The following is a 16,719-nucleotide window of genomic DNA, read 5'->3' as shown; positions in this document are numbered from 1 at the left end:
AAAAAAAATGCATAACCTGAGATGAAAATGAACAAAATAAAGGCTGTGAGGCATGAATGCATACATCTTCAACAGTTTAACATTATTTTGACGCTCGTAGTTCATGTTGTTGAAAAGCTATTGACTTTTGAAATTTGTAATTTGTTGATGGTCCCTAAACATAAAAGTTTAGGCAGCCAAAAGCATTGGCTAAGCAGCTGGTCGTAGCAGTGCTAAACACCGGTTAAAATAACATAATAGCCTACTGGGCGTCATGTTGAATATTGAACTTCAAACTAACTTAACCACGGTCATCTTTGTTGTTGCTTTCCCAAAGCATTCACGAGTTAACGTTATTAACCTCAATTCAACAGGAAAAGTAACGTTGCAACTTAGCCCTACACTTTACTAATTATTCTTAGTCATTAATAGATAATTGCTTAACAGCTCATTCCTCTGGTGTGGTCTGCTGTCCGTGCTGACGATTGCTTCCTTGAGTTGGAGCTTTCTATGGTCAAGTTGCGCCTTCCTTGTGTTCAAATCAAAGCAACTTCGGTGGCGGTGTGGGGAGGGTGGATGGAGTTGTCTCGTGCTGCATTTACTTGCAGTCGGATATTAGAAATTCGCTCTTGCAAATGTCCGATGAGCCACAACTTTTCTTTGTTTTCAAAGATGCCAACTGGGGTGGCAGCTGGGGTGGCAAGGCTTTTTTTAGGGTGGCAGTTGCTACCCCATGCCACCCCGGTAGATCCGCCCCTGATCGTGATTAAAACAGTATCATCTGCTAAATGAAGCTTAGCACAAGTTCAGTCAGGCAAGACCGAACTCTGCACGCTCAGGCCATACAGGTTACATCTCACTCTCACATGTCTCAACTCTATGCCGGGGCTGTCATCGGGGTGCTATGTTCGATTAGCCGCGCTGTCATCAATTAGCACATGCCTCCTCCACTACTAGCCTAATGATGCCGTGCCTTATAATATATGTTTCTTTCCCTGTTTATAGTGTCCATGCCACCACTGTGAGCACTGTGAGCAACCCTCCGCCTCCACCTGGCCGCAGTATCTCTTCTGACTGGGTCTTCGGCTGTCGCCACTGCCACCAGTGCTTGGACTCCATGGGAGGATTTCTCTTTGGATGCAGGGCTGATGACTGATGTCCATTGATCATTGATTTCCCCATGGGGTCTAAGCGCCAAACACCTGTTGTTAAATCCACAATCTTTTGTAAATAAATATCACTGTATTCATCCAAGGGGTCCGTTCTTTGTAAGTCACTTATTATTTCCGAGATCTAATGACACATCCAAGATGACATCATCTCACTAATCATAATCTGGCTAATTAGGTTCTTCAAACACCCTTGTTGTTTATGATTAGTATAGCTGGATTGAGTTATGCATTGGTCTAAAAGGGGGTATGTATCGATAGTAGAAACCTTGATCCGCAACGCTGCTATTGGCTGCTCACCATGGCCATAAAGCGCGCCCAGTTTTTTTCCGCAACAGAGCCAACAACAACAATAGCTTGCTCGAAGGTTACTCCGAATTTGAAGATTTAATCAGAACGGCAGGGAACACCATAAAGTCTGAAAGATCCATTAGAGAGGGCTGGCAAAAAGTAGCAGACAAATTAAATGTTTAGTAGGGACCACGTTAGATGTTTTATTGCTTAAGAGAGTAGGCTAGGCCTACTCTATTTGTTTTTGTATGTTTTGTATTTTCTTATTTTCATAATTACTTTGTTTATCATCTTTAATGTCATATCATTTAATGTGGTTCCAACAAATGAATGATGTAAATTACGCTGTCACGCCAAAAACTGTCCGAGTGCCAAAAACAGTCCTATCTGATGTTACAATGCCGTTCCAATGCAAGGACGCGTTCGTCGCTATGCCGACCTTAAAGTCTTGAGATAGCTACGTGTGCTAGCGGGAAACTGTCCTGGTTGCTATATTGGTTGCTAGGTAGGAAGTTTTGTATTTAGGCCTATTTAAACCAATTTAGCCTACTCTATGATTTGAAGTTTTCACTCATTCGATAGATAGTGCTAGCTAGCTAGCTAGCTTCTTTCATCGAAAAAATTACTTATTTAGCATCGATTTTAAAAGACAAGTAAGGAAACATGTATAGTACTTTACATGGGCACGTTGCTGTCTCAGGAATGTCAAACAAGTAAAAACTTGTTTGACAAAAACTTAATTATAGAGAAAGCTAAATTGTAAAGCAGGATTTGCTATGAAGCTGTTGCCGAAAAAAAGGTGCTGTTCTGACCTTATGTTCATCACAACGGCAAGCTGTAGTTTGATGTTGTCGCTAACAGGTATTAGCAATGCTAACGTATCTTGCCTGTATCTAGCATCGGTAGAATGTGTGATGTGAGTTTATTGGCAAATCTACAATTCAAGGTGCATGTTTGTCCAGATCTATATTTCAGCAAGATAGCTAGAGCTAACTGAAGCTGAGTTGAATCACGATAGTTTGTTTGCTGAGCTGTAGTGCTAACGTTGCCCACCTAAGTCGATCCCATTTGCTTCGACAACAGAAGAGGAAACAACTAACGTTCTAATTTCAAATGATATCTAGTCAATCTGTTGAAAACAGTGCTGTGTAGACACGATACATTTATTTGTAAATTTTTATTTCAAGTCTCCACCTTTGATGTTTTAGTGAGTGCTGTTGGCCGTGTTGCATCTTTGCTCCTCAGCTTCGCTTATTGTAAACCAACCAATCAGCACGCAGCTCATCCATATATTCATATTCATGAGGATACCATAAAAGGAGAAAACCTAGCGTTTCATTCTAGGGCTATTTCGCAGGATGCATCAGAGGGCATAGAACAGCACCCGGGCAATTTTCAGCCCAACCAATGTTACATACCCTATTCGGAGACTGTAAGGAACCGTGTGAAATACCCCAAAAACCCAGTCAATGACCCCTTTAAGGTCGGCATAGCGACGGACACGTCCTTGCATCGGAACGGCATTTTGATGTCCGATAGGCCTGTTTTTGGCACTAGGACATGACAACACTCACAAGAAAAAATCTCTCAAAAAGTATAATAACCTGTGCGCCGTGCTAAAGGATGCACGATTAATTTGGTTCATGTTCAATTCTGCTAATTATTTCTTGCACCTTCTGCAACAGGTTGTCGTAAAAACGGACAAGACACGGCTGTGACAGACTTCCCGTATTACCTCTGCTTTTAAAGCCGCAATCAAATCTTGTTTACATAAAATAAGCCTGCTCCCGAGCAGGTTTAAGCTAAAGGACTTGTTGCTACGACAGCAGAAAAGTCACACATCCCAACCTGCAGAGACTCATTCTCCCCCCCCCCTCCCCCCACTATCCCCCGGACGCAGGCAATCCGGACGCATGAAGACGCATGAAGTATCCCCTCAACCAGCACTTCGACGACGCTGTCATGACGCGCGATTTGTACCTATGTCAAGCCCCCACCCCTCGCCCCTCGGCTTGAAGCAACGGCCCCGGTTGGATGTAGCTGGTATTGCATTTTGTGTTTGACTTCCGACTCTTCCGGTTGTTTTTATTCTATTAACTCAACTCAACATTCACAAAACTATCTCACCCAATATTTTTTGTTCGATTCTCGAACCTGGCTCATACTACTAGCTTTTTCGCTCTGCTAAATGACTAAATGTAGCTTTTTCATCGAATTATTTTTCCTGATTTTTGGTAAGTTTGAAACCAATCTGAAATGTGTAAACTAGCACCCCATTTTTTTGCTTGCGTCAATAAAAGTTGCCTGCAAATGTGCTCGCGGATACTAACAGGGCACGAGCACAAAAGTTCACATTGGCCGATAGCCGATTTACAGCTGAATGAGCCATAGACTTATATTGAATGAGCATAGGGAGAAATGGCTTGAGTTGCCTGCCCTGATGTAGCAAGTTTAGCAAATGGTTGTCACACATATATCAAATGTTGTTAATATGGTTTATTCCCGTGATTTTAAAACAGATTCGATTTTTCGTAAAAACGTTCATGACATGATGGCAAATATATTATGTTAAGCGCGAGCATAGATTGTTGACATGTCTATCTGGAGCAAAGATGAAGATTCATACTTTAACTGATAACCACAATAGGAAATTATATATATTTAAATAATATTAGTCTTGCCTTCAGAAGCTTTTGTTAAACACACCCATTATTCTTTTTTTGATCGTTTCATCAAGCCAGACTGCTTTTGTGGGAAAATGAAGGTCCTCAGTGACTATGTTTCACCCCCACTTATATCTGATAGAAATGTCTTGTAGCCTTTATAGTTCTGTTAATATGCCCCTTTCAAAGGCAAATATTCACAAAGTATATTTAAGACACAGTTCTCAAGCTTTTATTGATACTGTTAAGAGAGTTAAGAGATTTTCCTTGATAATCAGCCGCACAACCATACTGATATGATACTGTTGCAAAACTCACTAAGAAAAGTACACTCTGCGTTAGTTCAGATCTCTCTCCCAATGATTTCTTAGATTTCTTTGACCAAAAAATCTATGCAATAAGGGACAAACTACAGACTAGGCCTGGAGGAGTGGCCATCAACACAGAATTTGACTCTATACCCAGCATGCTGCATGTTGAGGCTCTTACCCACTTTAACCCTATTTCTATGGAAGCGTTCATCGAGCTGGTAGATTCCTCGAAACCCATCAGCTGCCTTCTTGATCCCCTCCCTGCCAAACTTTGTAGGGAACTTCTCCCTATTATTGGACCTTCCATGCTTAGTATTATTAATGAATCTATTGTAACTGGACAAATCCCTGACAATTTCAAACAAGCTATTATTAAGCCCCTTCTTAAAAAACCAAACCTGGATCCAGGTTGTATTAGCAACTATAGGCCAATTTCAAATTTGCCATTTCTCTCCAAAATTTTAGAAAAAGCTGTGGCACAACAGCTAACTGAGCACCTCTCCTCAAATCAGCTTTATGAACCTCTCCAGTCTGGATTTCGTCTTCACCACAGCACTGAAACTGCATTAGCTAAGGTAGTCAATGATCTATTATTAGCCTCTGACGCGGGCTCTATCTCTGTTCTGGTTCTTCTAGACCTTAGTGCAGCATTTGACACTGTGGATCATGAGATTCTCCTGGAGCGTATGGAGAACTATGTTGGGATCTCTGGTACTTCACTTCAGTGGTTTAGATCGTATCTATCTGATAGATCACAATATGTCCACTATGATGGTTGCTCATCCAGGAGCACTACTGTAAAATACGGAGTACCACAGGGTTCAGTTCTAGGCCCTCTGTTATTTTCACTCTATATGTTGCCTTTAGGAAACATAATTAGAAGCTCTGGGGTAAATTTTCACTGTTATGCAGATGATACTCAGCTATACATGTCCATAAAGCCTGGAGAATTTCCACATGCTATGGAAAAATGTGTTTCCGGGTTGAGAACTTGGATGACAGCAAATTTCCTTCTTCTTAATTCGGATAAAACCGAGGTTCAAATTTTCGGCCCTAAAAAATACAGAAATAATTTATCCAATCTGACCTTAAACTTAGATGGTGTCAAAGTATCTCAAAGCCAGTTGGTAAAAAATTTAGGAGTCACATTGGACCCAGACCTTTCGTTTGAGTACCATATTAAACAAATCACCAGAACTGCATTTTTCCATCTACGTAATATTGCCAAAATACGAAAATTCCTCTCAAAGGATGATGCTGAAAAACTAATACATGCTTTTGTTACGTCCCGATTGGACTACTGCAATGTGTTGTTCTCTGGCCTCCCAATTACCTACTTGAAAAATTTACAGCGGGTACAAAATGCTGCTGCTAGACTATTGACAAAAACAAGAAAGTTTGATCATATAACATCTACTCTTATCTCTTTACACTGGCTCCCTATCCAAGCCAGAGCTGATTTCAAAGTTTTACTACTAACTTACAAATCTCTACATGGATTGGCACCACTGTACCTCTCCGGTCTCCTTGCACCCTATTGCCCCGCAAGGACTCTAAGATCTCAAGATGCCGGCTATCTGGTAATACCCAAAATTAAGAAAAAAACTGCTGGAGGTAGGGCGTTCTCATATAGAGCACCTCTTCTCTGGAACAAATTACCTGTCTCAATTAGGGAGGCTGATACTGTTTCGACATTTAAAACTAGATTAAAAACGTTCCTGTTTAGTCAATCCTATGATTGTTAAATGTGTGTACTTTCTATGTAAACCTGGGGTGTGCGTTTGCCTATGTGTGTATCACATGTAACTTTTAAATTGTAATTTTAGCTTATGTTCACACTGCCCATTTAAATGTTACAAATAAAGTAAACCTGTTATTGTATATTGTTACTGTAATAGTTCCGTTGCTGTATATTTTAATTGTTATAGTTTACTAGTTGGAGACAACGGGGGGCTGGTTGTTTTCATCCTTATTCGTATAAATATAACCTATTTTAGAGTTGTTTCCCCTGGAACAGATTTCATGTTCCAACCAAGGGGGGCTGTCGCTGTCTTGGTGTGTGGGGCTGCATCACATACCCTCTTAGCTTTGTTAAATTGCTGCACTAGTCCACACTTGACCGGTGGGGATCTCATTCTATTACGACTGAAACTGTTAGCTGCTCCTGGCATTCTCTAATCCCTGTTCTCCTCTCTGTCCCCCCCACACATCCCTTGTGGTGTGGGGGGTCTGAGCTGTCAGGACCTGCCTGGTCGTCGGTCTACCAACGCTGGACCAGGTCGTCAACCGGAAACCAGCCTCCATGACGGTCAACAGCGAGTTTCCAGGTCCCATACAACGTCTATAAAGCCGAACAATGGATTTTTGGTGTTTTAAAACCCATTGACACTGTATGACTATGTTTAGCTTGTGTTCTGCTCCTCTCTCTTGCCAACCGTCTCTGGAGGAGGGGATCCCTCTCTGAATTGCTCCTCCCAAGGTTTCTTCCATTTTTTCTCCCGTTGGGAGTTTTTCTGGGAGTTTTTCCTTGTCTTCCTTGAGGGTTTAGGTTGGTTGAGGGGCAGTTCTATGGGCGTATGTGAAGCCCTCTGTGACATGCTTGCGTGTAAAAAGGGCTATACAAATAAATTTGATTTGATTTGATTTATTTATTACATTACTACAAAGTCTTGTTAGATCACGTTATATCCATTAATAGGCGTTTGGTTTAGTAGGATGAACATATAAAACACAGGCCACATTTCTACACTGTTAAATTGAAGGCAGTGTGAATTTGTGGCAGTTCGTTTGAATACAAAGTTGACAGTAGGCTATGGTAAGTCTGCATTATGGAAGATTTCTGTTACCAAAATAACTATTAAGCTTTCTTTGCCTGGCAAGAACAACGACGGAGCTGTTCATGTTAACAGTTTATTTCATCCGATACAATGCATTGGAATTCATACTCGTATCACAAAGAAAAAAAGCAACATATGTGATGAGGTCCATCTAGAATAGCCCTATATTTAGCCCTCTAGCCTTCTTCTAAAAAACAAGTGAAAGGAATACTAAACATCATGCATCATGTCTCTGATTCTTATCGGACTTGTACCCCATTCTGCCACTGCAATGCCTTAGCCCACACACTGGCGACCATATAAGTCTATGCTCGCGACTGGTTGTCGCAAAGTATGACGTGTACAGCTAGTTGCAAGCTTGCACGAGTAGGAAAAAAGCGAGCCACTGTTTAACGCTAAACCGGAAGAGTCGGGAGTTGAAAGCTGGCGTGGTCCAGTTTTGCGCTCGCGCTAGCCTTACTGCGCCACTGACCACTTTTCATAGAAAGGAATGGGGACGCCATTTTGGAAGACAGAAGTAGCTGTGTCTATTAATATACAAGTCTATGACCTATATCTACCAGAAATGACCATTGGACAGTCTCTCGCTCACTCAAAATACAAAATCCCCGATTTCCGGGAGATTGTATAGCATTTGCAGGCATCAAGTCGCTATTGAAATTCGGGAGACTCCTGTACCTTCCAGGAGACTTGGGATGTCTGGATCAGTCCAGAATGAGCTTCGAAGAACCAAACAATCCAAGATAATGACAAATCGTCAACAACCATATCCAGCTAACATAGCAACGTACGAAGAACGAAATATATTTTTGGCTAGGCCTAGAAAAATATGGATAGGCATCTTTTCAGTTTTTTTTTACTTATTTACTTTGCGATGTGCACCCAGTGGATAATTTTTTCAGAGATATTTTTGTTTTTGGGTAGGCCTTAGAACAAACTGGGTAGACCTGTGCCTACCCAGGCCTATCCGTGGATACGCCCCTGGCCTGTACTACGAATCAAGATTAACATGCCCTGGATTACTTTCAGTTACCCGGGTAAGCGAAGCCTAACAATCGCAATCACGATAAGCGGTACTATGACGGCAATTATCAACTCTCTAACTCAACCCAGATCTTTCCAATCTAGAGACGTGCGCATTCACATAAAGGGGCGGTGTTTGCACCGTATGTCCAATCGCAAAACATGGACAAAACAAGAGCCGCATATTTCACGCAGGAGGAGCAGACAATAATCTTACAAACTTTGTCTACTCCTCCTGCGTTAAATATTGTAATACAAGCATATCAGGACTACAGACATATAATACAGGCAAAAATAAGTCGCTGCTGCCAAGCTGGCAGAAAATAGCAGACGCTGTAAAAGCGAAAGCTACATGACTTATTGATATCTGGGGCACAAGGTGTGACCATAATTACACGTGTGCAATCCATAACGTTAAACTTTTGTTGCTGTATTATTTTAGTTGCAACCCTGGCGGTGGCAAACAATCGTGGGAGCAAATAAAAAATAAATATAAAACCATAATTCGAAACAGTAAGTAGTAGTAGGCAATACCTGCACATATTTTAAGGCCAACAAGTACAAGGCTGAATTGCCTGAATCAGTCCCTTTTGTAGGATATGGTTTAGCTACAAAGGGCCTATAGAACAATGAAATTGCTTGCAGCCAACAGGAAGAAAAATTAGTCAACTGGGGGGGGGGGGGGGCCGGGCCTCCTCCACAGGATTTCTCTCCTTCCGAGAAGCTCGCCCTCGCCAGCTATCGGGGTCACCCGATGATGGAAGGAATGGAAGGGAGTATTTCTTCAGACCCTGGTGGCAGCAGGTTGGAAGCCCAGGCATATGTATGTTTTAAGTAATCTATGTGACCATGTTCATTCAACAATTATTTATGAATATTGTAGGAGTGAAATGTTTACTGTTCTCTGCAGTGACAAGAAATACAGTGGTGTTGCTGCCACCACCCACTGTCGTCCCACTGTGCCATACAGAGGTAACAGTGAAACTAGTAGTCATACGCCAGTATGTACACCATATGTGGTTACTGAATATTGATCAAACATACCATTTACTTTCTCAAGTGGAGGTCCTTGATGATCAGGAAACTGTGTCTGCCTGCTCAGAGAGCATTTGGGGGTACACTTTTGAATTTTATTTACCACTTGCAACACAGATGGTGAGAGTGTGTGAACGTGTGGCTGTGATTGAAGTGTCTGTAATGACTTACTAATGGTGGTGGTCTCAACATAAGACACAAGTCCTTAAAGTGCTCATTTCAAATATTACTCAAGTGATTAAATTGCTATGGTGTTAAACTCAGCAGGAAGAGGAACTTCTTCCTCCCCCTGAGCCTAGGGCCTCCACTTCAAGGCCAAGACAAGGTATAAGCAATGAACCTTGTAAGACAGTAGTCAAATGGACACCTTCAACTTTCTCCAAGTGTGCCTTGCAAAGGGACAATGGGCCTCATTCACCAATATCTTCCTAAGTTATTTCTTGAATTTGTTCTTAAGAAAGTTCCTATGAAAAATCTATGTGTGATTCATGAAGTGTTCTTAAACAGCAGAATTGTTCGCAGGTGTGTTCTTAGAATGATGAATCCCAATATTTTGTAAGTTGAAAGCTCGTGCCCCATTGGTCCTATTTAGCATAGGTAAACGCCCCGTTAATTCCCATAAAAGGGCATGATATGGCAGGGCCGTGTGCACACTCAGAAAAATGTCAAAACAACGTGGTAAAGATGGTGGAGGCCTCAACTAAAGACAGAAAAACATAATAATGATTCTGAAGTGGAGGTACAGCTGCAAGAAGTCAGCGACAAACGACACATCATATTTAATAGTGTCAGCTGTGGATACAAATCAGTAAATAAAACCGATGCAGGGTATGCAATTACTCATGCAGTGAACGCTGTATCTGGAGAAGTGTGCAGAACTGATGAAGTAAAAAAAAATTATGGTTTAACTTTAATCTGAATTCTTAAGCAAAGAAACTGACTGTTTTTTTGACTGTTACAAATATCCATGAGGACTGCTCTTGGTAGCCAAAAGCATTCCAACAGGTAGCCTACTCGTCGCTCTCTGCAAATAAATTGGTATGGTCAAGGAAGATGTAATAAATAAATACGGCATTGTGTGGTGTAGTCCTAGTGTGCAGAATAAGCCTACTTTGGGTCTATAAATACAGAGAGAAGTCACTTATTATTTGATGGCAAAGTTCCCTGTTAACATAATTGATTTGAATTGAAGGCAAAGCAAGGCTAGTTTACAGTTTTTTGAATGACCCGTCTCAGAGTAGCTTTATAGATTGTACGGTTACTGTATTGAAAAAAAGAAGACAAAACATAATTGCTGCAGTAAAGGCTTCATTTGCAACAGGACAACAAATATGCAATATAGCTTCCAGTCCCTTCTCTGAGCGCCACCACACATTCTAACTCCTCTCCCTCTCCCTTGTCCCACTTCTCTCCCTTGTCCTGGTACTTGTCTTCCTCTCCCTTGTCCTGGTACTTGTCTTCCTCTCCCTTGCCCTTGTCCCACTCCTCTTACTTTTCCTGGTACTTGTCTTCCTCTCCCTTGTCCTGATATTTGTCTCCCTCACCCTTGTCCCACTCCTCTCCCTTGTCCTGGTACTTGTCTTCCTCTCCCTTGTGCAGGCATTACTGTATTTTTACTTTCTTGTGTTGCTCTATATTGTTCTTTTTCCACACCAGATCAGCCCAAAGAGGTTCTCTTTACTGTCTATACCATATGGTCATGCAACTGAAAGAACCTTAACACCTGAGTGTTTCCTTGTTGAATCAGCTGTGATGTACAGTATTTGCATAACTTCAGCTGTTTCTCAGTAGCAATGCAATAAAATACAGGGGATATATTTATGTTTCAATTCACAACATAAACAGCTGTTTATGTTAATAATTTAGGTTTTGAACATGATGTTATCTGTTTTGCTGACAGTGTGAAAGCATTGGTAAATTGGGCAGTAAAAATCGATTGTTTTGGTCTTGGTTGAGCTTGTGTGTAAAAGAAGTTCAAGCATTTAAAATTTGTATTTACTCTATGCATTTTTTGTCAAAGCAACAATAAATGTGTTAATTGTACAGCCTACACAGACGGATGTTGTGCTCACTGTGTTAAGAGTTTAGGAAACTAGTTAAAGGTATTGAAAAAACTGTCATAGCGATTGCAAAATACTGTATTTATATAGGCCTAGCACAATTCATACACAATGGAAATTCCAAGTGCTTTACAAATGAGCAGAAGTGCAAGTGTAGTGTGTATTTATTAAAACAAAACAAAATGTGTAAAATTATGAAAATTATTTGTTGGAAAATTATAAAGGAGAGAAATATTCCATTTTAAATTAGAATGGATGAAAAAGGTATAACTATTTATTTTGCGCACACATGTCAGCTCTCAATTGTGCGTAAGAGTGCTCTTGGGTGTGCGTAAATTCAGTTCTTACCTCAGAACAAATCCCAAATAAGAAAACATTGGTGAATGCCAGAATCTTTGTGAAAACTGCGTAAGTGGGGTTTGAGAACAAATTTGTTCGTAAGAACATTTGGTGAATGAGGCCCAATGGGGCCCTAACCCTAACCACAAGGATCAAAGGAATCGCACTTAAGAACACTGTGTTTGAAGTGTTAATGAAGTTATGAGAACTCGTTGGTGATTGAATTCAACTATACAGACCAATGAATTCTTGATATCCAGAATTGCATTTTGGATATCAATTCGAATTTTGGATATCAACAATTCATTGGTTAAATGATAAAATGGCTTGTCAAAGGCGTACTTAGTAAAAAAGCTTAGAATTGTATTTTCTATATCAAGAATTCGAATTTTGTATATCAAGAATGCATTGGTTAAATTATAAAACGAATTGCCATAACAGACATCCTCGGATTTAAATAATTATAATAATTAACCTTGCTTAGAGTGCACACTGTTAGATCCAGTGGAGAACAATTCCATCTGACTGGTATGGTGTTGCACCGTGCACCTGTGCACCGGTTGCTTTTTGCTTGGACATAACTTGCGTTCCTGTTGCTTTCCTAATTGTGTCTATTCTGACTGCACACGTCACTGCTGTTGCGTGCCCTTATAAGGAGCTTTCGGGCATGTATGTATGTAAATTCAGGAGTACGAGGACGCGCTTTCAACTTTAAAAAACTCTTCCCGGGAAGCACAGCTCAGAAAACTTCTCCTGCTTAGGAACACATTCAAGCGTTCATGAATTTGGCAGATGTTTTTTTTTTACGTTGTTTTCCCGAAGCCCGTAAGAAACATTTCGGAAGAAACTTGAAAATGTTTGAGAATGAGGCCCATTGTTCTTTATTTGCTTCAGGTTGGAGCAAACTATGTGAGGGCCCTGTATAAAAAAAATCCTTGGAGCTCGATTATAAGAGGCTTTTAATTAAAAAAAACAAGGCTGGAGATAGAAAAACTGGAATATGAGAAGATATAGTACATGACTGAATGAATGACACTAAACTTAGTTACACGGACATATTTTTCTGTGTTCATAGGGAAAAGAGAACATGAGGATGCATTTTGTTAAACTTTTTTCTACTTTTTGGTCTTTTTATACCTTTTTGTAGGTTTTGTTCTGCATTTGAGTCTTTTGTGGGGTTGTTCACCATTTCTTTCTTTCAATGTCCTATTTATTATTTTTGAAAAATGCTATAAAAGTGAATAAAACATCCAAATTCAATGAAAGTAGTGAAATGATCATTTATTTAACTTGTGAAGAGCATTGTATGGTACCATACACATGGTTCTTTTTGGTTTGAAATATTTTGGTTGAAAGAAACACACATTTCTGATATGGAAATGATTAGAAAATGGCTCAAAGCAACCCAAAGACAACAGAATGGGTTAAGGGGAAACACGCCAGTGAATAGGGATAACATATCAACATGAAACCTCCCTAGTCGATAACTAATATTAGGTCAAATATTGTTCTTGTAGGAGCCATTTATGATTTGTTAGAAATTCTTTGATTTCAAGTCGAGATTATGACCCTGCTGGCAGAACCAAGTAATGGCACCTAGAACAGTTAATTGATCGCCTCACCTGTGTTAATCGTGTTTAATTAGGAGGTGAATCCCTACAAGAAGATGGCATTGTGTGTTGCGTTTGGTAGAGAGCCTGTTGTGGAAAGTTGGAGTTTAGAGACGCTAGCAGGCATATGGTTTTTCAATTTTTTCTGAATCTGTTTTTGCACCTTTTACTTTACCATTGATATTTTGTGACAACACCTAAGTTTAAATAAACAAATTCAATATTGAAAACTCCTACGGCGTCAAGATGGAAGTGACTGATTAGAGGACACTACAGTTCTCATTACTAGTTTCCTGTAAATGTATGTTTTGAGCAAATGATGCATTAAGTTGTAAAATATGATATAATTTGCATACATTTCCAGAACGGAAATCAGAACATTGCATGAAGACAGAATGAAAATCCTTGTTTCATTTTGTCAACATATTAGAGTCTAAAGTTTTCACAAAGGGCACTTTGGATATCTCTTTTTATCACTCCATTAATCAGAATATAGTGGCAACAGCCATTAAAGAAAATCCTTTGCAAATTAACTATTTTCTAAGTATACTTCTTAAAAGTATATCGAAAGTGAACTAAAAGTGTACTATCCATTTCAAGTATACTTATAGTATACTTGAATATACTTCTTTTACTCAAGGGAGTCCCACCACAATACTAGCTCAATAGCGCAAATACAGGGAAAACACACTACTGCTGTGTGGGACAGCTCAAACTAATTAGTACGAAAGATGAAAATACAGGAGGAACGAAGAACGTTTCATACAATTTTCTTTTTCAACCCCTTGAATTAAAGCTGAAAGTCTGCACTTCAGTCGCATCTCGGTTCTTTCATTTCAAATCCATTATGGAGGTGTACAGAACCAAGATTATGAAAATTCTCTCACTGTCCAAATATTTATGGACCTAACTGTAGTACGTTTTTGAAAGAAAAAGTTCAAACCTCTTAACCAACAACCAAGACATTGACTTATCGACTCAGATGTGCTACTCAAAACAATTCATTCAATTTTCACAAGCCTTTTGAAGATGCAAGTCTACTGTCCTAGGTTGTTATCGAGTTATAAAGCAATTAAACAGTTATTTCTAAATATCTATTAGTAGTGTTTTTTTGCTTTGAATTTGACTTGAATGGCTTCACAACCCTAGCAGAGTTAGAGAAAGTGTAACCAGGATGAGAAGAGGAAAAAAAGGGTGTGAGTAAACAGAGATAAAAAAGAGGTGGTTTATGAGTGGGAGAGTTTTGTGGTTATACACTAACCAGTGATCATGATGACGCGGATGCCTGCAGCCCTGCAAAGCTCAATGGAACCCATAACCTCCTTACGAGGAGGGTCCAGCATCCCCACGCACCCCACAAAGGTCAGGTCAGTCTGGGGTAAAGAAACAGAGTGCGAGGGGGTTTCACACAAGTAAGCAGTGAAGAGGTAGCAGTCACAGAATGCACTACCATGGGTAAGACAATGACAGCTTATAGGCCAATAGTCTTCTGCTGCAACTTTTTCCACTGACCAAATGTAACATTCTTATCCCTTCATCTGTCCAAATATTGTTATATCTATACATAGAACATACTGTACTATGCAAGAAATATGCAATCAAATGAAATTGATATCAAAATATCACTGACCTCATACTCAACAAACTTTGTGGAGTCTTCCAGGTTCATCTCCTCTTTCTTCAATGGTGTGTCACGGGTGGCCAGCGCCAGACAGCGGAGGGTGTCGCGACCTGTGCCCCACTCTTTGATCACGGTCATGATGCGGTCTTTGACCGGCCCGGTCAGAGGCAGCCGGGTGGTACCCACGCGGACATAGGCACAGCGTTCAATCACTCCCTCTGGGGCACCCTGAACAAAGTACGGTAAGCGGAATTGAAGGAGGTAGAAAGGGGACTTGTATGGAACATAAGAGTTGATGGAGAATAGGATGGGGTACCTGGAACTAAAATCTGGGTTGCCTGGGGATTTAAGCATTATTTAGGATTTAAGGTCCTGTATCTATAGCCTGGCTCTGCCCTCCTACGTACTTCTGCTCAATTTGGATTTTGCTTCAGTAGTAGGTCTGGGAGCTAGGCTCTGTAGTCGGTATCCAGAAACACATTTTTTGTAGGTCCAATCAGTGAACAGAGGGAGTGGCTGAGAACGATGACATTAATGTTGTGCACTTGTTTGAGTCGTTCAGTAATGGCGGCGGAGAAAGATGCGAGCGAAACTATTCTGCGGTTGTGGTAACGCTGCCGAATATAGGTTAAAGCCGGAGCAAGAACATTCCATGCTGAGTTTTGTTGGTGGCCATGATGTTGTGGCCCTCTTCCCCACGGGGTTCTGGAAAAGTTTGATTTTCCAGCTACGGCAGCTAGCTCCGTTTCAGTAGTGGTGAAGGAGTTGGCTAAGGCGAACGCTTGCGATCGGTTATGGCAAATCAGAGTGGCTCTGAGCAGATCCAATAGTTTTAAACTTCAACAGAGGACCCGCCTTCAAGGAAGTTAACGTTTGTCAATCGAGAGATCCCAGACCCTATGTACAAATGTAATGTACGAGGGTCTGGTTAGGACCAGGCTACTGTATCTAGGCTCTATATCTGGAATACGGACATCATATTTGGACTTCAGTTTGCCTTGGTAGACACTAGCGGGCTCACCTTGACAAACATCTTGTTGCCCACAGGAGCTTTAGAGGCCTTGGCAGGGGAACAGAAGACGGACATGGATTTCCTGTCACGGGAAAACTCCAGTGTGAACTCCTTCTTCATCAGCTGCTTAACCACCTGAGATGGAGAGGAGAGAGGGAAGGAGGGAAAGAGGGAGGGACACAAATCAGAAGGAATAGTGTGATGGAAAAATTGTGAAGGAATATTGTGTAAGAGAAAGATAGGATGACTGGTAAGGTTAGAGAAGAAGATGGAGATAAAGGAATGAGTGAGTTTGGGACAGGTAGGATGTTTGCAGGTATTTAAATGTACTCTTAATCAGGATTTTCTAAAGGGAACTTACATTGCAGCAGGCATTGGCTCTTTCCACCTTTGAAAGGCCACGCACCTCAGTGTTGAACACATTCATCTTCTCCACCAGACAGGATAGAGCCGTCTCGGTGGCCTCACCCACCTTCTCATAGATACCCTTAGCCTAGAGGAGAGAGTAGTCCAGTGAGGGGTGTGAATTTAACGAGTGAACAGTTTGTAGATATCAGGATGATACCATGTGTAAGATTAATCTTTTTTTTGCAGAAATTTTCTATCACCTCGTTGTAGTCCAGGGACGAGTCATTGCACAGTGCGCAGATAGTAGCCAGCTCAACCAGCCCATCAAACTGGCCACACTTCACCAAGCTATTATTCTTAGTACTGACAGAAAGAAAGTAAGACAAGTTGGTGTTGATTAGAATTGTGTGTTTGTACATGT

At 40.8% G+C, this 16,719-nt stretch overlaps 1 protein-coding gene across 1 annotated transcript in view; it reads right to left on the bottom strand.

Annotated features, from left to right (window-relative positions):
- atp2a1 (ATPase sarcoplasmic/endoplasmic reticulum Ca2+ transporting 1) overlaps positions 1-16,719 on the bottom strand; it is a 53,823-nt gene that overhangs the window by 17,908 nt on the left and 19,196 nt on the right. Inside the window, exons 13-17 of the mRNA XM_084678605.1 lie at positions 16,559-16,661; positions 16,312-16,443; positions 15,960-16,085; positions 14,948-15,166; positions 14,579-14,690 (exon numbers count right to left, since the gene is read on the bottom strand). Coding sequence (XP_084534731.1) covers positions 14,579-14,690; positions 14,948-15,166; positions 15,960-16,085; positions 16,312-16,443; positions 16,559-16,661 — 692 coding nt within the window. The remainder of the gene's footprint in view (positions 1-14,578; positions 14,691-14,947; positions 15,167-15,959; positions 16,086-16,311; positions 16,444-16,558; positions 16,662-16,719) is intronic.

Source organism: Hypomesus nipponensis, chromosome 17 (genome assembly GCF_054491055.1).
Source record: "Hypomesus nipponensis isolate SF chromosome 17, ASM5449105v1, whole genome shotgun sequence".
Classification (NCBI taxonomy): domain Eukaryota; kingdom Metazoa; phylum Chordata; class Actinopteri; order Osmeriformes; family Osmeridae; genus Hypomesus; species Hypomesus nipponensis.
This window is presented reverse-complemented; position numbering and strand designations above follow the sequence as displayed.